At 46.8% G+C, this 25,608-nt stretch overlaps 1 protein-coding gene across 1 annotated transcript; it reads right to left on the bottom strand.

Moving 5' to 3' along the window:
* Nucleotides 1–4,123: 4,123 nt before the first annotated feature.
* On the bottom strand, nucleotides 4,124–25,330 carry CHPF (chondroitin polymerizing factor). Its single transcript, XM_075317124.1, has 4 exons — nucleotides 24,556–25,330; nucleotides 10,644–11,208; nucleotides 8,475–8,657; nucleotides 4,124–5,818 (listed from the first exon to the last, which is right to left on the bottom strand). Exons 1-4 carry the CDS (start codon nucleotides 24,837–24,839, stop codon nucleotides 4,559–4,561), a joined length of 2,292 nt encoding a protein of 763 aa, XP_075173239.1. The 5' UTR covers nucleotides 24,840–25,330; the 3' UTR covers nucleotides 4,124–4,558.
* Between the last annotated feature and the right edge of the window lie 278 nt (nucleotides 25,331–25,608).

A 25,608-nucleotide genomic window follows, 5' to 3' on the forward strand; every position in this document is an offset into this window, starting at 1 on the left:
GCCTCCGGCCTTGCACCCCCGCCATCGCCAACTACTACTCCCATCGGCCCTGCGGCCCAGCTCTACCTATGGAGAGCTTACACCAACCCAGTTGCATCATCATCATCTGCCCCAGAGCTCCCATCCCACAGCGTCAGCCATCTCTGCCCGAGTACCACAGATGGCGTCACAAATAACCATCATCCCCCTTGTAACCCTTTTTACAAGAACACCGCCGGGGTCACGGAACCGGGCCTTGCCGCCACAACATCCCACCCAAGGCAAGGACCGGCCCAGTAACGAGTGCCCCACGGCCCCGGTGCGCGCATGTCAACTACGTGGCTTCCAAGGAAACCGAAAGGCTGTTTTACATGTGGGTTTGGAGTTTCTTGTGCCACAATCAATTTAAACCCAGAGAGGCTATAAGAGTAGGTACCCAGTATACGAGATATACCGTGACGTGGCGACTGGGCAGATCTACAAATGGCCGTTTTTGTATGCAAAATCTTTTTTCTTATCAATATTGGCAGTGTGTTCAAGCACGGTTACTAATGAATCTGTCAATAACAGGATTTCATCAACTGTAAAACGAAAGGTATCCTCGTTTTGGCAACGTGAGTTTGCGGCAACACAATATGTAGCAAAGACACTTTCGGGAACAGATTTCGGAGCATATGGGCAATATACGTGATATTTCAAAATTGCCAGCCATATGACCCAAAAGCATCAGAATAAAAAAAAAAAAAAAAAAAAAAAAAAAAAAAGAGGCCATCCGCTCTTTGGACATTTTAAAGGTCCACCCAGTCCCCAAATGGAGGGAATTTTGATTGGATGTTACTGCGGTAGGAGGCCTGGATGGATTTTTCTACTCCAAATGTGCCAGATAGTCGTAAAGACCAAATTAATTTTGGATGCCTTCTATAAATATTCCCCCTCACTTTCCCTTTGCCTATTTGGGCTGATGAATTATAGAATTGATATTTACTGGGGAGATCCCCTTTTTGTCTCCGCCATTTTTGTTCCCTTTCCCCCATGATTTTTTTGGGGGACGGCTGTGATGCTAGGTACGGGGAAGTACTAAGTGAATGGCAAAAGAGAAGGGGAACCCTGTGTCTAGGGAGAGGGGAGATGGTGACTCCTGACCAAACCTACTGTTGGTCCCTGGGGTCCCTCACCACCCTAGATTGGCTCTGCACCTATGTGTAGAGCCAGATTCTGACCCTAGGTATCCCTAGTGCTGGACCCTAAATAGGGAACTGGTGGGATGAGTCAGCGCACCTAAAACACTATAGAAGACACAAGGGGGGCACACAGATGGAAAAGTATGAATTACTCATCAGATGACTCAGGTAGGAGTTCAGCAAAGTTTTCAGCAATGATTCCACAGAGGAGTGCAAGCCACCTGCTTGCAACCAGAGCTTGAATGAATGGAAAATATCACCAGTCTGACGTAAGGAAGGGGTATATAAGCGCCAAGAGAATACTGATAATCAGCAGCTGGGTGGAAGGCGAGCTCCTGAAGGGTCCAGAAGGGGAGAGATGATTCCAGCAGGAAAGCTCCCTATACCAATGAATACTGACAGCAGGAACAGTGGAAAGTCAGGGAGAGTTCTGTGCAGCCAAATGCTGTGACCTTCTATGGCCAGAAACCACATGACTGACACACCCGTGACAATGGCTCCCTTGAGGTGATTAATTATGTCCTTTTCTGACATGAGCCGTGTTGGCCCTGGAGATTTTAGGTTTAGCCTCAAGCCAGCATTTTTTTGTATCTTCAAATTATCTACCTACTCCTTAATAGGCTTTGTGATCTGTAGGAAAGCGGATTGTATCATAAATGTTTTTAGCCTATAAATGAGTTATGTTTTGCTTGTGCTGCATTGTATGTGGCTAATCTGTTATTTATGGTGACCTTCTGACCAAATTATTATTAATGTGGGGAGAATATATAGTTACCATATTAAGGAGTCCTACTAGTAGTATGTGCGCATTTTAGCCCAATTGAGGACCAACACACAAACCGTGGCGCTCGTTCTCAACTGCTGCGCATGCGTGAATCATGTGGTCCAGTGATGCGTTCCACCGAGACTCTGGGCTTTGGCCAGAAGAGACATAGGTGGGCTGGGCGCAATGGTCCATGGATCCAGCGCATGCGAGGTTGGTGTGCCTCATTGCAGTCCATTGCGGCTGACCTAATCCTTTTCTGGCAGTGAACCCATGAACAGGAGGAAAACCAAACTGTGGAGTCTGCACAACGAGGCCTGGTGTGAATGAGCCAATAATAAATGGGGAGGATAGGCTAGAGCAGTGATGGCTTACCGACCACACACACACACACACACACACACACACACACACGTTCGACTGAAATCGCCGCGGCTTTACTTTATAGATCGGGATGCGTCCGCTGGTAATTTGGGTTCTGTACCTTTCCTTTAATCAAGGTCCTGACTGACGTGTGCTTACGTATCACGTAGTACATAACACTTCTCTCTAACACAGGGGTCTCAAAACAGCCCCTGAGCTTCTTGCAGCCCGCAGGCACCCTGACAATCACAGCCCTTTGCCGAGGGCTGCAGCTTTCTTCGCTTTTTCTTTTTTATTATTTATTTCCTTTGCCACGTACAGCAGCTGCCAGCCAATCAGAGGCCAGCAGGTGACATATGAAGTCACCTGCTGGCTTCTGATTGGCCGGCAGCTGCTGTGCGCGGAGAGGGAAATTAAAAAAAAAAAAAATCTGAAGGAAAGCACAGAAGGTTGCCGCCCTCGGCAAAGGGCCATGATAGAAAGAGGGCACACAGAGAGAAGGTGAGAAAGAGGGCACACAGAGAGAAGGTGAGAAAGAGGGCACACAGAGAGAAGGTGAGAAAGAGGGCACACAAAGCGAAGGTGAGAAAGAGGGCACACAAAGCGAAGGTGAGAAAGAGGGCACACAAAGCGAAGGTGAGAAAGAGGGCACACAGAGAGAAGGTGAGAAAGAGGGCACACAAAGCGAAGGTGAGAAAGAGGGCACACAAAGCGAAGGTGAGAAAGAGGGCACACAGAGAGAAGGTGAGAAAGAGGGCACACAGAGAGAAGGTGAGAAAGAGGGCACACAGAGAGAAGGTGAGAAAGAGGGCACACAGAGAGAAGGTGAGAAAGAGGGCACACAGAGAGAAGGTGAGAAAGAGGGCACACAGAGAGAAGGTGAGAAAGAGGGCACACAGAGAGAAGGTGAGAAAGAGGGCACACAGAGAGAAGGTGAGAAAGAGGGCACACAGAGAGAAGGTGAGAAAGAGGGCACACAGAGAGAAGGTGAGAAAGAGGGCACACAGAGAGAAGGTGAGAGAGGGCACACAGAGAGAAGGTGAGAAAGAGGGCACAGAGGACACAGAGAAAGAGGGCACAGAGGACACAGAAAGAGAATACACATGGCATAATGTGGCAAAAATAGGGGACATTACTGCAAGATGGGACATTGCTAAAAGAAAGGGACAAGGATGGGCACATTACCACTAGGATAGTGACAAGGATGGGCACATTACTACAGGGGACATGACTGCTCTGGGGGAGAGAGGAGATAATGATGATTATCTCCTCCCCCCCCACCCCAGCAGTCATTATCAGATAACTGTTATTAGAAGTGACACCACCCGAGTTATGCTTTTTTTTTTTTTTTTTTTTTTATAAAATTTTGACACCAAGCTCAAAAATGTAGCCATCACTGGTCTAGATTTTTTCTAAATTGAGCTACAGGCAAACTGTATAAAATTGTAGACTAACGATGACGGTTACAGGACCTGTGCAGCCAATCTCTGGCCTCAGAGCTCATGTGGACATGATGCAGCGACTGGCTGGAGCGGTCACAAATTAGAGACCGTATGTTGAGGCTGCTGGATACAGCAGAGACCCTGCGAGTGCAGAGGATTAAATAGGAGCTGATTTTACACCATGTTGTCACTTTAGCCCAATTTTGAATATTTATGGACACTCCCTTTAAGCTTCCTTTTTCTGTTTCACATATTACAACAGATTAAAGGCGTGTCCACAGTCACATGACATCAATGGCACCAGCTGATTGTCTATTATTTGGACTTGTATAAACTGGCAATACCCAGAGTCTTGGCGGGAGCCGTAGACTACACAGCACAAGGACAAGACCATGTGAAAGCCAAAGTAAATTCTTATAAAACATAAAGACCACAGAGATAAATTAAAAAGGGTTCATAACGATTTGACAAATTTTGAAAGATGGGGAAACCAGAAAAAAAAACAAAACAAAAAAAATAACAAAAAAACCCCTAAAAACACGGGTGCTTGTTAGGCACCAGTACCGCGTCCTTCAGTTTGTGAGCAAGTAGAAGCAGCAATTGGAGTGCGTGCAGAGAGCACAAAACATGAGGCTGCTGGTGATCCATTATTGAAGGGGGACGTCCCCTCACGTCCAACCACACGTCAGTTTCTTGGCCAAGGCCGTAGACCTTGTACAGTAATGGGAGTTTACGGGAGGTGCCAGAGGCTTTGCACCCGGCACCTACTGCAGTGTCCCCGTATGAATGTCTATGAGGTCCCATGACCACACGTGGTCTTAAGATTGTGGTCAGGTGCTATTTCCCTGTTCCTGCTCGAATAACAGCATGGCCAGCTGGGATCGGGAACCCAGTCCTTCCAGATTACTTTGCACGCACCGGTGGTAGATTTCCTCGCTGAGACGTGGGTTACATGCTCGTGTGCGGTATGGCTGGAGGAGTGCCGGCTCCACGGCCCGAAAGACATGGAGCCCAGAGTAGCGAATAAACATCTCATAGATGTCGAGCATCTCCAAAATCTCCTCGTTCTCTTGGGCATCAGCTGCCATTTTTGTTCTGGCCGCCATGTAGTCAGCATTGTAAAAACAAGCTTCGTCAAACACATCTCGGTCAAAGCGGCCAGCGTCCCGGATGAGTTCCAAGGTTCCTGAGGGAGATTGCTGCCCATGCTCGGACACCTCGGGGTTATAACCTTGGAAGTGAATGGGGAAGAAGACCTGCCAGTTGTTGATTGTGTTCATCCGGCAGCGGTTGAGGAATTCTGTGCTGACGCGGCTGCCAACACCTGCAAGGAAGAAGAGCGTGTCCACCGGGTGCTTCTTGGAGATGATGTCCATGAGTCGAATCTGAGAAGGAGCGTCAGTCTTCACACTGATCCAAGGGATCTTGACGTCATGGTTTTTACGCTCATACTCCGCGATTTGGCTCTTTACTTGGCTGAAGATGTCGTTTTGACTGACTTGCTGAGCCTGGAAGGGGTCGTAGATGAACAGCAGCGTGAGAAGAGAGTTCTCATTGCCTTGAATGTCCACAAAGGCCTGGAGGAAGCGCCCCACATGCTCCTTGTCCTGTGCCATAAGGGGGAGGATGATGTTTATGCGACTGGCTTCAGTCACATATGGCATCGGGATGATCTCCACCTCGCTGAGAGGCCGGACCAGATGGACCCTTTTCGTTATCGACCGGCTGTGACCTTTCTGAGTCACCAGTTCCAACTGGAGATCCAACGTATACTCCATGCCCCTTGTTGGATCAAACCGTCGGTAGCCGTTGAGAAGCTGCTGCTTGCGCACGTGCAGCACCGGTTGGTATTTGCGGTTTAGTTCGTCGACGGCTGTGCTGATTACATCGGTCACATCCGCGAGGTCGGCACCAATGAGCTCACACTTTGGAGAGTCATCGATACAAGAAAAGGTCTGGTCCTCGGTGAAGTAATCCCACTTCAACACCTCAAAGCGAGTCCGGGGCTGGAAAGGCCGATTGATCCCGAGAGGCCACGTGGCCGACTGCTCCCCTTCCACTGTCTGGCTGCTGGTGTTCTGGATCTCACGCTGCAAACAGAGCAAAAACACACAATCAGAACATTAATCCTCGCTGCTCACTAAGCAAGAACATCACATCGAGCACGGTGCATGCACAATCCAGGGGCAGAAGCTGGGATTCCCTTAACGGATTACACCTATTTTGCAAAAATGACAAATTTTTCTATTTGTAGTTCATAAACTCTAACACCAGGGGGCCCTATTGCATATAGAATAAGGCTGGAATTAAAAAAAAACAAAAAAAAACGGATATTACTACACAACAGATCAATGCCACAATTTATAACAACCACGGAGGCAGAAGGAGATTCTTACACCAATTGCATGGAGCAATTTTATTGTTCGGGTGTATAGAACCACTTTTCCTTAAATTAATATCTAAAAGAATATATATTTTGATTGTGTAATTTGGGAAAGTATCCCATTTTCATCAGGGCCACAATCAAGGGGTACACGTGTTGGTACAGTCCTGAGGGACTCATCGCAGAGGGCAGGTTGAGAGCAGTGTGATGAGAATTCTATGAATCTGCCTGTACTGAGCTCCCCCTAGTGGTGGCCTCTGGTATACAGAAATGTAGGGTTTAACCCCTATGGACTGTTATAGGGTATTTGATGCCCTGTATCAGCAGATAGTTAACCCCTCCCTATTCAGCACTCTATAGTTTTATTATATCCCAATTTCTAAGGTGGTAGGTGACGTAGGATGGCCCCTGACTATTTTACTGCACAATGCAGACGTTCCAGATGGCGGCCAGGATTTTTGGTCAGCAGCAAAATTATCAAGTCAATTGAAAAGTGAGAAGTGCAGGCATCCATCATCGCCAGCATTCTATACAGGACGGCAGCTGCAAAAACCGGTGGCACAGGTTGTTCGGGTAAAGATCGGATCCATTGTGTGATGGGGTCAGAAGGTTTGCACTGGAGAGGAAATCTGCGTTTTACAGAGCAATGCGGTATGTTCTACTTTCTTTGCTGGTTAACCCCTTAATGACGAATGATTGATAGATCACTCATGGGCGGGTACCATTTCTTGTATCATTACGGATATATCCATCAAAATGTACTCATGGGAACTGCCCTCATATTCAAGATTATGGAAGAACAAAATCCAATACACACACACCTGCAAGGATTAGCGGTAACTGACCTCAGCAAGGGTTATTCCCACAAAAAATGCCCAAGATATGGTGAGTGCATACTTAATGTTAACAGATTAAGTCCAACAAATGTAGAGTCCTATTCGTACATTGCTAATCACTACATTTCAACAGCACACAGCTCCTTCTCAGTGCTGCAGAGCCCACCCTCCCTCTCCTGAATAGCCAAAACGCAGAGTTACCCTCAAGCTAATCTAAGTGTAGAATTCACCTTGTGCCTCTGAGGGCTCAACTCTCCTGCCCTCCACCACAACGAAGCTTATTACCACGCACTGCTAAGCTAAGACATAAGCAGAGCTGTATTTGCTGCCTGATCAGAGTTTCAAATCTGCAAATGCTGCTGTATTGATGCATATAGAAGAAAATAATCATCTGCCATATGCATCAACCTATGAGGAATACGGAGCTTCACACATCTATATACCTGCAGTATATCTCAGCCACCTGTACACCGCTCCATCCTGCATTCTCTCTCCTCTCAGCCCCCTGTACACAGCCCCATCCTGCAATACATCTCCTCTCAGCCCCCTGTGCGCAGCCCCATCCTGCAATATATCTCCTCTCAGCCCCCTGTACACAGCCCCATCCTGCAATACATCTCTCAGCCCCCTGTACACAGCCCCATCCTGCAATACATCTCCTCTCAGCCCCCTGTACACCGCTCCATCCTGCATTCTCTCTCCTCTCAGCCCCCTGTACACAGCCCCATCCTGCAATATATCTCCTCTCAGCCCCCTGTACACAGCCCCATCCTGCAATATATCTCCTCTCAGCCCCCTGTACACAGCCCCATCCTGCAATACATCTCAGCCCCCTATACACAGATTGCTACTTCCTAGTCGGAGCTCCTGCAAAGCAATGAAGGCTCTGCCACCTTCATTGACATCTCACACAGAATCAGGTCTGCTGACAGCAAGCAGCGGAGACTGCATGTCAAAGGAATAACCAAGAGCACTGAATTCTAGCAGGACAGATCCAATGTCAACTGGAGGCTAAATAAAGGGGTAATATGTGTAACATGGGGCATCCATAAAAAGTCCCATTGGCACCAATTACTAAGTGTAGGTACATTATTATAAGCCACATTGTCATTTTGGAAATACCCCATTAACCCCTTAGATGTTGAAGTCAATTGAATGGTCCAAAAGTTGGAAACAGGCTTATGCTGATGAGTTCTCATTCACATGAGGCTGGATAAAAACACACCACAACCTAGTAAAACTTTAACAATGGAGATTAGCAGATCATGGCACTGATCGCCAGTTATTCTGATCTGTAGTAGAGAATTTTTGTAATACAGAACTCTAAATCCCCTGCACAGACATAGCAAATAATAAAGTTATGTCTACCTGCAGTCACCACTAGGTGGAGCTCATTACATACAAATCCTAGAGCTCAAAATAGTGTGCTCCTTACCACCACCTAGTGGTGACTGTAGGCAGTGGTAATTTTACCATTCCCTGCCATACTTAATCATCCTCGGAGGGGCCTCCTTCAGCAGAGCTCACCTGTAGCTGCTCTATTTCTTGGTACGTCTTCTCCAGTTCCAATTGGGCAAAGTGTTTATGCAGGCGGTACATCTGCACCGGGTCCAGGACAGGGTGGGCTGTGAAGGCGAGCTTCAGACGGGGGTCACTCTCTCTTTCAGGGTCCATGTTCTTCCCCAGTTCAAAGTAACGATAGCGGATTCCCTGCAGAGAAAACCAGTGTGAGTCCCTCAGAGCATCTGCAGATCACACGACAACACAAGATTTACAGTTTACATGGGACTGCAGGGTAATCTCAGGAGTATTTTGTAGTTGCCCAGAAGCCCCCTTTAAATGACAAGTCAACCTGTAATAGTACAGGAGTCACATCCCAACACAAACCAAATCTGCACGAGTAAGGACCCGGAGAGCAAACTCCATATATTACAAATATCCCCAAACCTGAAGGGGACAAACCAAAAATAGGAGGAGGTGGGAGGCACAGCTATATTAACCCGTCTACAAGAAGCTAGAATCGTACCACCGGGATCCAGAAATGCATCCAGCAAGCTACATCATGTGTGTATGAAGACCCAGGGTAATAGCACAAAAATATGAGAAATGTCATCAGATGTAGTTTGTATATAGTGGGCAGTATTATAGTAGTTATATTATTGTATATAGGAGCAGTATTATAGTAGTTATATTCTTGTACATAGGGGCCAGTATTATAGTAGTTCTATTCTTGTACATAGGGGCAGTATTATAGTAGTTCTATTCCTGTACATAGGGGCAGTATTATAGTAGTTCTATTCCTGTACATAGGGGCAGTATTATAGTAGTTATATTCTTGTACATAGGGGGCAGTATTATAGTAGTTATATTCTTGTACATAGGGGCAGTATTATAGTAGTTATATTCTTGTATATAGGGGGCCGTATTATAGTAGTTATATTCTTGTACATAGGGGCAGTATTATAGTAGTTATATTCTTGTATATAGGGAGCAGTATTATAGTAGTTATATTCTTGTACATAGGGGCAGTATTATAGTAGTGATATTCTTGTACATAGGGGCAGTATTATAGTAGTTATATTCTTGTATATAGGGGGCCGTATTATAGTAGTTATATTCTTGTACATAGGGGCAGTATTATAGTAGTTATATTCTTGTACATAGGGGCAGTATTATAGTAGTTATATTCTTGTACATAGGGGCAGTATTATAGTAGTTATATTCTTGTACATAGGGGTAGTATTATAGTAGTTATATTCTTGTACATAGGGGCCAGTATTATAGTAGTTATATTCTTGTACATAGGGGCAGTATTATAGTAGTTATATTCTTGTACATAGGGGCCAGTATTATAGTAGTTATATTCTTGTACATAGGGGGCAGTAGTATAGTAGTTATATTCTTGTACATAGGAGCCAGTATTATAGTAGTTATATTCTTGTACATAGGGGCAGTATTATAGTAGTTCTATTCCTGTACATAGGGGCAGTATTATAGTAGTTATATTCTTGTATATAGGGGGCAGTATTATAGTAGTTATATTCTTGTACATAGGAGCCAGTATTATAGTAGTTATATTCTTGTACATAGGGGCAGTACTCCATGTAGTAAAGATAAATTTGCAATAATCTGTTAAAAGTAGTATTTTTTTGTTGTGCTCCTGGAGAGCGTTGATTATTAATATGTAAAAAGAAAAAGTTAGACCTAAAATAGAAGACTCCAGAAAAGCTTTTAGTTTGTGCTGAATATTGCAGGAGCCGGCTCTGTCCTCCTCGTGCTTTCGGGGCTGTGCTGAGCGCGGCTCTGGCTGTTCCCGCTCGCACAGCGATTCCCATGTGTGCGCTGCAGACTGCCCGCACCTTTTACAAAGCCGCCTTATAAGCCTCGTGTGGTGCAAGATCCAAGGCTGCGAGCTGAGAAGACAGCGGCTTTCTTCTCCTCCTCCGCACACAGCGAGGTGCACGGACCTGTACCTCTGACGCAGACGGCGGCGCACACAGACACTCACTTTATCAACTTCCATTGAAAGTACGTTAAATATTAACCGTGTGATTACCGGAGCTCAGACAATACGGGTCCTTGAATACCCCCTGACGTCAGTAAATCAGCCTTAGACAATGTTAAGGGTCGGGGGTGGAGGGGGGGGGGGGGGTCCATCGAAAGGACACTCAAGAGGTGTTTTGGTGAAGGTCTCACCTCGTACTCCTCCACGCAGTTGACGTGGGTGTAATCTATGATGCATCTCCCCAACCACTCGTCCGGTCTGGCACTTAGGATATCATTGCGGCAACTTTCCAAGTGCGGCTGCAGCTTTTTCAGAAGACTTCTGGAGAGGAGATATCCGAATCCACCATAGCAGTACCTCCCCTCAGTGTCACCGCCGATGAACTCCTCGGGCCGGCCCAGGTACAAGTCCGCGTCAATGCTTAAGTGAGCGGCAAGCTTGGCAATCCGGTGAGCCTCGGTGTAAGTGTCGTCCTGCACCAAGAAGAACCAGTTGAACTCCTGGATGTAGTGGTCCAGCAGATGCTTCACCGTCTGGTACATGTTCCAGATTGGCCGGTCATCTCCGTGGGTCACCACCGTCATTCCGTGAGGGAGTTTTCGGCCACGCATTCCCGTGAAGTAGACGAGCTTCTCCAGTCGATGGCCTAAGGTCCGGTTCACTGCCACCGCTAGAGTGTTCAGGGTGGTCTTGGAGGTCAGGACGCCAACAAATAGTCGTTCACGGATGCCAAGTTCTGTGCTGATGTATCGAGATCTAGAAGAAAAAAAAAAAATTCAAGTTTTGGAAATTACAACCAGTTTAAGAGCCAACAAACGTTACGTAAACCTTTCCAGACCATTGAGGGAACATGTAAGAGGAGACTCCTGAGTTACTGATACCTGGAAACAACATGTGCCACTAATTAGCAGGTTCATCCTTCCAATTAGTGCCCCTGGTAATGCTCCTACGCCTGCCAAGTGCACAAGTCCCGAGGCTGGGAACATCATCCCTCCAACATACCCACAAAGCTTGCACAATAGTCAAACATTTTGTACGCCATTCTAAATTTCACCATTGCAAAGTTAAAGGGAACCTGGTAGGTGCAATATGCACCCAAAACCTTACTTATGGGTGCATATTGCTAATCCCTGCATCTAGTAGCATACATAGAGATTTTTAGAAAAAGTATAAAGATCCTTTATCATATGCTAATGAGCGCAGGGACTAGTCGCAAGGGCGTTAAGTTTCCTTGGCTAGTCGGCCCCCTTTGCAGTAAGCACATCCCTGTGGGAGTGCCAACATGTTAACGAATCCACAGTGTCACAGGCATGGTCGCGGTCAGCTCATCTGCCACCGCTGGTTTTCGGCTCAGTGCGCATGATCAGAACGTCCCCGGACTTCCGGTCATGCGCACTACACCAGTTTGAAGCCGGGACGCGTACACCTGTCTTCATAGTACGCATGACTGGAAGTCTGGGACTTCTGATTATGCGCATTGAGCTAAAATCCAGAGTCTGGCACGGTGACAGCAGAGAGGTGAGCGTGACCATGCCTCTGACACTGCGCATTCATTAGTATGTTAGTACACCCACATATATAGCCTTACATGCTAAGGGGGCCGACTAGCCAAGGTAAGTAACTTCATTACGCCTAGTCCCAGGCCTCATTAGCATATCATAAATGATCCTTATAAATACTTTCTCTAAAGATCTATTTATTAGAACTATACACCCAGAACTGCTCGTGTTTCTGGTGGCAAATTGCACCTGACAGGTTCCCTTTAAACAGTTACTGCCACAGATGCCAGCCAATCACTGGTGATGCCAACCATGATATCTTCAAGGAATTCAAAGTGGACAACCCCTTTAAGACTTAAGCTCTGAAGATTGATTCTAACCCTTGTCCTAGATCACTGACAAGTGCAATTGTGGATTACGGGATCTTCAGTTCACATCAGTGAAATTATATTTTAAGTGCTTGATTTTTTTGGCAAATATTCACATTGTGTTCCTGAACCAAGGCGATATTAGAACCTTGCAGAACATCCCCGCACACCGGAGCCTGAAACGTGTGATTGATAGGTAGCCTCTGTAGTAATTAGTTTAGACTGACCTCTGCTCATTAATAGCCAGGGGGGAGATTTAAAGGAAAAAAAAAAACAAACAATATAGCAATCACTGTCCTGGAAGTGAAGCCTCCAAGGGGCAAGTAATCTGCTTAATGTCCTCTATAATGAGTGATCATGACAAGAACTGTTGGAAAAAAAAAAAAGAAAAAAAATGTACAAAATGAGAAGGAAAAAAAAAATAATTATTATTATTAATAATTACTACTATTAATAAAAAAAAAAAAACCCACCCAAAAAAAAAAAAAAAAAAAAAAAAAAAAAAAAAAACAAACACGACATCCGTGGTCAGGAATAAACCAAAAAGGATGCAAAAATTAAAACATGACTGTCTTACGCTCAAATAATAGCGCCCCTTTTGTCTACAGGTCATGTGTGGTATTGCAGCTTCATTCACTTCCAGTAAGCAGTAACCAGATCACCTGTAGATAAAAAGGTGCAGGTTTTTTGGGGTTAGGGGGAAGAAGGCAGCAGTGTTTTCTTCTGTACACCCCCTTTCAGTGCTTTTATACAAAAGAGACACTTCTTAATGTTACTAAGATGTCTCACAATTCTACACAGAATAGTTAAGGAGCTGCCATTCTGACTTTAGCGTGACTCGCTGCAGAAAACCCCGTCAGGTTTGCAGAGTGGATTTTGGGGCGCCCTGCCCCTTATTGGCAGTGGGCATTTTTCGGTTCTGTCCGTCTTGTTATACTGGTGCTTATAAAGTCTTTTTGTTCCAGCCCCGCGGCTCGTACCCCAGAGAGGGAGGAGGAGACGGATCAGACCGTACAGAAGCCGGAGTGTAAGATACCGAGACGTCTCCGCACCGCCCTCCTCCCGGCAGAACAATCACCTGTCTGTAATGGAGAGCGGCACCTTGAGTAAACTCTGCACAGTTATATATAGAAGCAGCTCGCCGGCCAGGACAATCTATAGACAGATGGGCAATACCGGGCCAGCCAGGACGATCTATAGAGAGATGGGCAATACCAGGCCGGCCAGGAGAATGTATATTGAGATGGGCAATACCGGGCCGGGCAGGAGAATGTATATTGAGATGGGCAATACCGGGCCGGGCAGGAGAATGTATAGAGAGATGGGCAATACTGGGCCGGCCAGGACAATCTATATAGAGAGAGGGGCAATACCAGGCCAGCCAGGACAATCTATATAGAGAGATGGGCAATACCGGGCCGGCCAGGACAATCTATATAGAGAGAGAGGGGCAATACCGGGCCGGCCAGGAGAATCTATATAGAGAAAATGGGCAATACCGGGCCGGGCAGGAGAATCTATATAGAGAGAGGGGCAATACCAGGCCGGCCAGGACAATTATATAGAGAGAGGGGCAATACCGGGCCGGCCAGGAGAATCTATATAGAGAAAATGGGCAATACCGGGCCGGGCAGGAGAATCTATATAGAGAGATGGGCAATACCGGGCCGGGCAGGAGAATCTATATATAGAGAGATGGGCAATACCAGGCCAGCCAGGAGAATCTATACACAGATGGGCAATAACGGGCCGGCCAGGACAATCTATATAGACAGATGGGCAATACCGGGCCAGCCAGGAGAATCTATATAGAGATGAGCAATAACGGGCCGGCCAGGACAATCTATATAGACAGATGGGCAATACCGGGCCGGGCAGGAGAATCTATATAGAGATGGGCAATACCGGGCCAGCCAGGAGAATCTATACACAGATGGGCAATACCGGGCCGGCCATTTATACCCCACAAATATGGCAAGGAGTGTCCCTTTATATATCATTGGCTCTATAGACTGAGCAACTTGACTAATCAGCCCTTTCTAAAAGATGTAATACCTCACTTCTCCTGTAGGGGTGCTGCAGGGAATATTCCCTATAGATTACAGCTGATAATTGGGGCCGCCGGTGATCAGCGGGGAACAGATCCCTGGAAATCCCATTGATCCCAAGAACAGAAGGGACTGCAGTGCCGATTCCCTCATTGTAGAGGGGGCAGGGCATCTGTTCCTTCATTATTGGGGGTCACAGGAGATTGTAGAGGTCAGCATTCACCCCAAGATCATAACTTGATTAACTATGGAAGCAAAATATAGATAAATAGAAAACCCCCCATGTACAATACTACAAATCAACATGCGAGGAGTTTCAGTGCTGCAACAGGCATCACTAGGCCGCCCAAGAGCGGGAAGACGCCCAGTCCCAGGCCGCCCAAGAGCGGGAAGAGGCCCAGTCCCAGGCCGCCCAAGAGCCAGCAACCCCCCCCACCCCATCATCTCCAGAACGCTGAGAACGGGCGATCCCCCATCTCCAGAACACTAAGGTGGGGGCGACCCCCCCCGACACACACACACACACACACACACACACACACACACACACGGCCGCCAAGAGTGGGCAAGCCCCATCAGCAGGTCTCTATTCCAGTTACAATGCCGCCATTGACTGCAGTGCACATTTGACCATCTACTTTCATCATTTAGACAATTGCTTAGATTATAATTCCTCCAACATGGAGATGGACAAATCTCAGCAACCACATAGTCAAATGCTACAGTGTCTGCTTCGTTCTTGCTGCTGCACCCCTACAAGTCGGGTCCTGAAATCCTGGTGCTGTCTGCGGTGACCAGGTGTCTGCTGAGATTTGGGCAGCTCCATTTTAAGTGATTGCAATTTAAGCAATTGTCCAATATTTATTAAAGTAGATAAGTGCGCCTACCCTTCAAGCAATGCAGTACAAGTAATGTGAGGTCATGTAAACTGCTGCTGTTGCAACCCTACAACGCTCACTATCCTGCGGCTGACAGGGCATGCTGAGATTTGTAGTTCTCCCACAGCTGGAAAGTCACTGATTGGAGATGATTTACACAATCCATCAGCTTGTGATCAGGACTGGCTGCAGCAGTGTTAATAACCGGCCCGGTGTGGGCTCTCCTGGCTCCGTGCACGCTGTCCATCATACACTACGTGGCACAGCTGCACATTTATTTTTAGACAAAAACGCTCACGGCGACGAACGAGAAGGTCACAACTGACAAAAGGGATCTCGCCCGCTCTTCTGATCACCGCTGCTACAATCACAATAGGACGGTGCGGATCACGGAGATTATATCCACAGCACATCTGGATCTGCGGCGACTGGTAAATTAAAGGGCCAGCGAACCCAAAACTGACATTCTACTAAGAACAATAGTGTTACAAGAGGAGCTGCTAATATCCCACTAATGTTTCCTTACACTGAAGGCAGCCAGAATCCAGTCTGAAATGCAATCCACATTGCAGACCAAATCAACACCGGGTGGATGTAAAGTGCATATGCATAATAACAGCAAGAGTACCCGAATCCAAAGCAGGACCCATCCGCTAGGACAAAGTGCACGTGCAATATAGCAGCTAAGGTACTCCACTCTCAAGTGAGTGACACTCACCCATAATACCCTGGATACTGCAAGGCAGTGTGTTTCCAAGACCCCTCCACGTGAAATTTCCCCTGAAGAAGCCCACGCGAAACGCGCATAGAGGTCTTGGAGACCATCACCCAGCTTTTGCTTTAGAATAATCTGTGGCTGCTGGGAGTTGTAGTTTTTTCTGCAGCTATAGAGCCACACATTGGAGGCCAGTATTCCTGCTGTGTTAATTATACTTTTGTAAAGTGATCGGAGTGGCAGGCACCGCTACACATCACAGTCACCTCGTCATGTACATTACATGTATCAGCATCTCGCGAATAACTGTCTTCTGCTACGAAAAATGAAAATTTCTATTATAAATCCAGATGAGAAGTAAAGCCCGAGGGTTCCGGAGAAAATCCATCTGATCTTCAGGTTAATAGTTTATTGTTCAAATTAGCTGCGGGCGATAAAGAAGCATCTGCCAGAAAAGCAGAATACGTGCGACCGACCGACGGCGAAAACCGCTGCACAGTAAAGAGTGCGATACATATGGGAGTGCGTTACTCAGTCACTGTCTACATTATATTACTCATCCTGTACTGATCCTGAGTTACCTCCTGTATTATACTCCACAGCTGCACTCACTATTCTGCTGGTGCAGTCACTGTGCACACACAGTACATTACTGATCCTGAGTTACATCCTGTATAATACCCCAGAGCTGCACTCGCTATTCTGCTGGTGCACTCACTGTGTACATTACATTACAGATCCTGAGCTGCACTCACTATTCTGCTGGTGCAGTCACTGTGTACATTACTGATCCTGAGTTACATCCTGTATAATACCCCAGAGCTGCACTCGCTATTCTGCTGGTGCAGTCATTGAGTACATTACATTACTCATCCAGAGCTGCACTCACTATTCTGCTGGTGCAGTCACTGTGTACATTACATTACAGATCCTGAGTTACATCCTGTATAATACCCCAGAGCTGCACTCGCTATTCTGCTGGTGCAGTCACTGTGTACATTACATTACAGATCCTGAGCTGCACTCACTATTATGCTGGTGCAGTCACTGTATACATACATTACTGATCCTGAGTTACCTCCTGTATTATACTCCAGAGCTGCACTCACTGTGTACATACATTACTGATCCTGAGTGTAGACCAAGCTTACTGACTCTTTACAGTCAAGCCACTACAATTGATAGATTTGTGCTTAAAAAAAAAAAAAGTGTTTCCTCGCCATAGTAAGCGCTGGCACTTTCCTGATTTCTGCCACCACTCGCTCCTAGGAGTCGGACTGTCCCATCAACAATGAAGCAGACCTGAGCCAAGAGCGGTGACCTTTCCCGTAACTGACACTTGACCTTTCCTTACACCATTGTGCCCTGCACTTGAATGTGGTTTTATATTGCACAATGGATCCGAACTCCCGGTATTGAGCGGATAGAGGCTGGACCGGCAGCTTCTGCGGAGTTATGCCACATCTACGTCTATGCCAGAACATTCTAGATTGGCAATGCACAAGCTATGAAGTTTATCAGTCACACAGTTCCTGGTAGCGGTTCTGGCCCAGTACAGATTCTTGGAAATCTCTCACTTGTCACCCTATTGAGCATTGTTGTACTCAGAGGGATCTGGAGTTACATTGTATCTTGTACTCCAGTCACCACCAAAGCAGCAGCAAGCAAACCTTGCGCCAGGCTATCATTTCATCACATTGCACTTAGGAGTCCTAATCTGGTGCCCACAGCTGGGTATATTGGGGTTAATTAGATCCCAAAAAGCACAGCGAAACATTGCACAAATCAGGGGCAGGCATACCATTGGTGCAACCAGGGGACCCAAGAGGTAAAAGGGACCCATTTCTACTGTCAAACCAGGCAGAATTGTGCATTAAGGGGAGCTCTTAGGCTGCAAAGGGTCCATATATTTTTGCGCAGGGCCTCTTCTGTGTCCACCAGTGATGCCATTGCTACATCACATCTCCCAGGATGCAGTGCAGCAGAGATCCATTGCAGGAGGATTCGGGGGTTAACATTTCTGCAGACTTCAGTAGTCTGCATTTCACCTTTTGTTCTCGGTGCCCAGTAGGGAGACTGGCAGAAAGGCACGCTCACAATAGGGGCTGAGATTTCAGAGATGAGGGCACTGCCAAGTTAATCCTGGAGGTACAAGAAAATATATAAAGTGAACTGAGAGTGCAGCGCTGGCCACACACCATAGCAGCTGAGTGTTCCTGCCCCATATAAGAGGGAACAACCTGTGCAGATCAAAGAGGGAGCAGGGACCTGCAATAGTCAGGAACAAGGAAAAGTCCTGCAGATTTTCTGATTTATGTTCTGCTTGCTGTCAGTGAATGGACGCCAAAGTCATGTTTTAAGGGTTTGTAACAATGTATCAGTCAGTGCCGGTCAGCCATCAATGAAACCGCAGCAAACTCTACAGGGGTGAAGGAAGAGCACCGACAGTCAGAGGGAGGACTGGATCCATGGTCTCATGAAATCCTTGACACAAATGTAGCAGATTCCAACTACTGTATATTCACTAGATACAAAGTAGCAAACGCCCAGCTGTGAAAAGCATTCACATTGCCTATTACAGAGGGTCATACTGAGCAAGTGAATCCTGCATCAGCAAAGGAAGGGGGCAAAAAAGCGGACCCCATTGTTGCCGTTTGTAGAATGGATACAGACGATCACTTCTTCTCTTTGATTGTCCCCAAACTAATCTCTGAATGGACAAGTGAACGGAGCCTAAGGTTATGTGCCCACCGAACTCTACCCATGGATTTTGCAGCAGAAAACCTGCAGATTTATCTTGATTTTCTAGATAAATCCGCCGATTTTAGCAAGTACAGACACTCCATGTTTTCCTATTGGACATGGGGAGTGCTGTATCCATGCTGCGGTATGTGCGGCTGCAGAATATGCTGTGGATGTTCCACAGCCGCACGTAATTGCATGTCAATTATTCCTACGTAAATATCTGCGGAATTCCCGCCTCTCCACTATGGAGATAGAGGCCGGGATTTCCGCAGGTGAGTCGTACGAATGTCCACAGGTTTACTGCAGATATTTCGCAGCAATGGATGGCTGCAGATTCAGGGGGGGAAATCAGCTGCGGGAAACCTGCGGCCGTACCTGTGGATATATCCGCAGGTACATAGTCCCACGGGCACAGCGTCCAGTAATCATCCGTTAGAACGCATCCAGCAGCAATCTATAGGCAGAAAAGTTCTCCAGACGCAACTTGGTCAGTTTTTAAATAATCGTTTTGTTTTGTTTTTTTAATATTGGAGTCTATGGAAGACTGATTCATGACCCAATTGCCATTTATCCATCCATTTTTCTTGGGTTTGTAAAGGATGTTTTTTTTCTTACTGGAAAAGTTTCAAATGGAAGATATATAGCGATCCGTTAATGGATACGATTTCCATACACTCCAATGTTAAAACAAAAAAAAAAAAAATATATAATAGTTGTGTTTGCAGAACCTCTTTTGCCCATGGATCCATGGCTGTCTGCTGGACTCGTTCTAATAGATGATTACTGGACATGTGAACTGCCTAAAGATTTCCAGTCTCTGGATGTTGACCATTCACTGACAACAAGCAGAGAAATGAGAATAGTGAAAAATAGTCAAATGGTGACAGAAGTCGTCATTATATAAGTGTCAGTAAATGCAGAGCAGCACCAACTGCTGCAATAAATCCACACCGGCTACAATAAGGTCAGAGAATGGATTTTGCCTGCGGAGACGCAGCACATCGCGCCTCGGTCCCTCGGCTGCAGGACGGGTTCCAGGAATTACCTGGTAATCGCAGACATGTGTTCTCAGTCTTCTGCAAGTTGGGGCTTACGTCTGAGGGGCCGTTACTAATGATCGGCCCCCCCATATGTCACCAATCATCTGCTGTGAACCCGACCTCAGAAAAGAATCCTGGTCACCGCCATCTGAAGCGCAAGGGATACACTGGAAACAGACCAGTACATCCCCTGTACTGGGCGAGGGCACCCCCAATGTCCCAAAACCCATTATACCCTCACCCCAGAGCCACCTATGACCCTGTGACCGATTATCAGTGTTAGGAAGGGCAACTCCCCACAGACTGATCTCTAGATAGTTTAGGGAGGCTGGGGTGGATGGGTCGCCTGCTTGCTGACAGTTTCTAGATAAACCTGTTTGGAGGAGGCACTTGTATAAACAATCTGTATTATTAAAAGGGACAAACAGATTTTTGTTTAATCTGCTGATCTATTGCAAAGGCCGAGTCCAATCCTCTCCCACTACAACTGGGTTTCATTGTCTCACAATTCAAGATCTTTGCTTCTTGTCAGTGAATAAGAGCAGCCTTTATACAATGAAGAAGCTAAAAACATGTTCCTACAGAATGCTTATCAGAGCTGAGGGTTTGCTACAGTTGTATACAGTCTAGCCAAGCAATTGTGTGTATACAAAACTACAAATTACCATCAGACTGTTGGGGTCTGACCCAAGTCACCCATCAGCCCGGACAGTGGCAGTAACCGGGGCTTGTCCAGCCGCTGCGTCCTGGCTGTGCAGGGAAACCATGAGGAGGATGCAGCAGAGCCATTAATAGAGGCCCCTTCGCTCTCTGGATCCGTGTGGTGGATTATAGGAAAATGGTGAGGTGTGGAGACCCCTTTAACACTAGAAGTCCCAGAGAGGGGTCATGTAACATTTCTACCATTGGAACCCTATGGAGCTCGAGATTCCTGGGATTTCTAGTGTTAAAGCCCCCAGAAGGTCAGGACCCGGACCTATGTGATTTCTTTGCTGCTGTATGTAGAGCGGCTCCGGGAAATGTTGCAGCTCTGATGGATGGACGGACCCCGACTGTACACGAAGGAGACGCCAGCAGGAAGTCATTACACCTAATAAGAAACATCTTTATTGTAGCAGAAGTTTGTGTAAATGAGGCCCCTGATAATGAAGACAAGATGTTCCCATTTACTAACAGTACATATGGCCACCCTCATTGTACGACTACCTTTAATGTCATGTGAGCATGGAAAGAGTTAATGCAAACACTGAGAAGTTACAACAAGGAAACTTATCATCCACAAATGGCTTCCTGAAGTGCAGGCAGGACAAGAAAATGTCAAGAGGCGCTGAAAGTGAGAGTGACAGCCCAGAGGAAGACATAGTGCCCCCATTCAACCCACAGGAAGACATTATAGTGCCCCCATTCAACCCACAGGAAGACATAGTGCCCCCATTCAACCCAGAGGAAGACCCATTCAGTGTCCCATTGTGCCGAGGATTCCTCAACATCTCTGGGAAATCCTTTGTTAATCTCTGAGCAGTCGTTATTTTGTTGCATCTGTGTCGAGGAATGTTGGGCGACAACTAGTGATGAGCGGGCACTACCATGCTCGTATGCTCAGTACTCGTAACTAGTGATGAGCGGGCACTACCATGTTCGGGTGCTCAGTACTGGTAACTAGTGATGAGCGGGCACTACCATGCTCGTATGCTCAGTACTGGTAACTAGTGATGAGCGGGCACTACCATGCTCGGGTGCTTGTAACTAGTGATGAGCGGGCACTACCATGCTCGGGTGCTTGTAACTAGTGATGAGCGGGCACTACCATGCTCGGTACTCATAATGAGTAGTTAATGCTTGGATGGGTGTGACTCGAGTACTGAATATAATGGAAGTCAATGAGAGACTCAAGCATTTTCCCAGAAGACCTTCCATTATACTCTGGGTGCTCAAGTGTGGCCGTCCGAGCATCCAGCTGCTCGTTACGAGTACCCAAGCTCATCAATAGTAACAACCAATATGGCTACCAATATCACAACGATTAAGGTAGCCCCCAAGGGTTTTAAATAGCACTTAGTGCCATCTCCATCAGTCCACTAGCAGCAGCATCGCTTCTGTCATACAGGGGATTTTGTCCCCCACTTCTCAGGATTGGTGGAATTTCAGCATCTTACATTTGTCACTCAACCATATTTTTTTTTAAATTTGGAATCCCCTTTAAGCAAGGCTATGCCAGCACTATGATCAATGCACTGATCAATGCGCTGAGCCTGATAATGAACGTGGCACAGCTGCTGCAGCACTGTGTTTTGCTTAAGGCCCCGTTACACGCAACAACATACCTAACGAAATGTCGATGGGGGGTCATGGAATTCGTGACACACATCCGGCCTAGTTAGCAGCGTTGTGGTATGCGACAGCTCCGAGCATCTGTAAAGGATCAAAAATACTCACCTAATACAGACATGCTCCATCCCACCAAGCTTGTGCATTCAATAAGGTATTACTTTAAAAAGATGGGAATATCCCTTTAAAAGAGCAATTAACATAACAGCAAGTTTTCCCTCTCTCCTTATTGGTGATCACTTGCTAATCGCTGGGGGTCTGAGCGAGTTTTCCCCCCATCCTAAGGACAGTCGATATTTTGCTACTTTGTGAACATAACATTCTACAACAGATTTGAAAATGTATCTTGTTCCCTGGATTTAGGTGTTCTCCAATCATTCACCTATAAGGTGCTTATCACATATAGACCAAGTATCATATCCGAAGTTTTGTTCAGAAGCTATTTTAGCCCTGATTGGAGCAGCAATGGCCGCTAGCCCTTTGGTCACTCGGCTTTCCCAGGAGCAGAGAATAGATTTGTTAAATGCAGATTTACTTTCAGCTTAAAGAGAATTCTCTAATTCTCAGTCTGAATTGATCTGGTCACCGGCCGCCTTTGTTCATTGCGGTTTCACATACATTATTCACAGGAAGCCGGGCGTTTACACTGTACACAGGGGCAAATTGCAAACACTCAGGAAAGTTGTTTGTTTTTTTTTTGGTCCTGGTCAAAAGGTCAAACCTATATATTCAATGAGTATGACCTTAAACCTTAAAGGTCAGCCCTGGCTTCTGAGAAAAAGGGGTCTTAAAAAGGAAGAGACCCTTTTAAACAACTATGCCAAAAAACAGACCACGACCTCTCTGTCTTAATGCCTAGCACTCCAGCTCTGCCTGTAATGCCATCGGCAAATAAGACATAGGTATTAATAATGCCCAATTCAGACATCTACGTATCACGGTCCGAGTACAGACTATGAAGCGGGGTCTGGCTCTGGCCAGGAATTACCCAAACCAACAACCTCATCAGGGCTGTTGAATTTGAGGCAAAAAATAAATAAATTATATAATAGTCTGTACTAGACTTCTGAATCCGAGGGGTAGGATCCTTAAATAACAATTGTATCCAATCTATGGGGCTCCTTAGGGGTAGAATTGGGACTTCTAGGTCTATTGATGACATTTTCATGGCATTAATCATCAATAGGCAATCAGTGGGGGAGAGGTGATCACCTAATCTCCCCACCTCCCCTTTGTGATAACAGGGAGTAGTAGAAGGGTTTAACACTGCGCCAATGACCCAAACGGATTCAGAAGGAGATTAATGCTTTTTTATTTTCATGCACTGGTCAACGCGTTTCAGGAGTCTCAGCTCCCTTCATCAGGGCAAAAGACAAAAAACCCCATCAAATCTCGTTTTTTGCCTGTTGTCCTGATGAAGGGAGCTGAGACTCCTAAAACGCTTTGACCAGTGCATGAAAATAAAGCAGCATTAATCTCCTTCTGAATCCGTTTGGGTCATTGGCGCGGTGTTAAACCCTTCTACTACTCCCTGTTATCAGCCAAACCTGGGACTGCTGCCTTTGACCTGGATTTTATACGCGTTTAAAGGGGTTGTGACTGGCACAACCGCTATAGGAGAGTTTGATTTTACCCTTTCCACAATGGAGTAAGACCCTATTGCGCTCTTTCCACAGCTCTCTTACACCTCCCCTTTTTGAAAAGGGAGATAAAGCACAGCACTGGGCAGCAGCTATTAAGTATTGTATAGCCTTGCTGTGTTTTACCCTGTACGCCCCGGACAATGAAATTTTCGGTTGATCTTTGGGGGTGGCCGGGTGTCTGACCCTCACTGAAGACCTATCCTGAAAATCTTTCCGTAGGTCACCAGTGAACAAAGAATTGGTCTAGAATACAGAATCCCAGAAACAATGGAAAATAAAATGTAACAAAAACTAAAGTCTGATAGAAGCTTTGTCTTCGCGGCTTCTCTTAGGTGGGAAAGATGCAGTTCGCAAACCCAAAAATTCACCCTACAAGTCCCAACATCTCAGATTATGCAGCAAACTACTCCCTTGATAAAAGCGACTGGTCGTCTACTGGTAACAAGACTAATAAAGGAGATTATCTATATATATAAAAATTAATGTCTAACATGAAGCAAAGAGATAACGTCGCGTCCTAAAAGCTGATCCAAGGTGGAAATAGCGAAACACGTGTAGAATCCCAGAAGCCAAGAAAGGTCTTTCGACTTCGCGAGCATCCTAATAAGATAATGGGTCTGGCATCTGCCCCCGCACATGGCCAGGCAGTTCCCGGAGCCTAATAACATGGCACGGATTGAGTCATCGCCCATCACTCACAAGGTTATTACAGACAATTTGACTTTCCTTCTGTAGAAAGTTACAAAGACTCCAAGACACTGAAGAATGTCCTGGAGTAATTGTAGCCATTACACAAGCCTGCGGGGCACAGAGGTGGAGGCACGGGGAGCTCTACTCACCGGACGGGTTTCTTCTGCACTTTTTGCGGATCAGGCGGAGTGTAGGGGATGATTTTGGGTTCGAAGTTCTCATTATTCTCCAGACCCGCTGGGAAGGAGTTGGGTTTCCTTACGACGCTCACATCATGCACCGAATCTGTAAGTCCTCCGGGCAGCCTCGGGCCACTTCCACAAGGTTCTTCCACCCAAGTGACACTAAGCAAACTGAGCGTGAAGCCCAGAGAGATGCCAATGACCACAGGGCCAACCGGCCGAAGCAGTGACAGGACCATGGATAGTCTCATTGCCACCTAGGTGCCCCGAAATGTGAACCGGCACCGGCGGGGCAGAGCTGGACTATGGGAACGGGCTGAGGGGGTCCAGCACCACTCCAGCTCCAAGATGGTCCTCAGAATGGAAGGAGAAGGGGGGAGGGGGAAGAAGATGGGGGGGGGGGGATAAAATGGGGGTGATTTAGAGGGCAAGCTGCTCAGAGGAGTAGGTATAGGATATAGCAGCAGAATACAGAGGATATACAGGGTGTAGAGGAGTGAGGAGACCCCAGACAGAGGGGAGACAGGAAGCAGAGGGAGGTAATGGGGAGGGGGGCGCTATGGCCGCGGGGTTCAGTCACTTTCAAGGGAGGTCTCGTCACGGCGCGGGCTGCCCCCAGAAAGGCTCCTTCCTCCAGATAATGTCTCCCCCTCCGCAGCCCGCACCTCATTCACTCCTCTTCCTCCTCCTCTAATAACAGCTCCCAGCAGCCCCCTTACGTGTCACCTTCTCCGCGCCGCCCCTTCCCGCCGCCGTCACTCAGCCCTCGCTACGTCATCGCCTTTCCCCGCCTAATACCTGATCCACTAAGAGGCGTGGAACGCAAAAGCAGGAAGCGCGGAGAGGGTAACGCTGCGATGCGATTGGGTGGCAGCCAGGTGGGCGTGGCGAGAGGTAGAACAGGTCTATGATTGGCTTATGTGAATCCCCAGAGTGGGCGTGGCGAGAAGTAGAACAGGTCTATGATTGCTCGTGTGATCCCCACAGTGGGCGTGGTGAGCAGCAGCAAGGTAGGCTGGC

Source organism: Anomaloglossus baeobatrachus, chromosome 7 (genome assembly GCF_048569485.1).
Source record: "Anomaloglossus baeobatrachus isolate aAnoBae1 chromosome 7, aAnoBae1.hap1, whole genome shotgun sequence".
NCBI lineage: Eukaryota > Metazoa > Chordata > Amphibia > Anura > Aromobatidae > Anomaloglossus > Anomaloglossus baeobatrachus.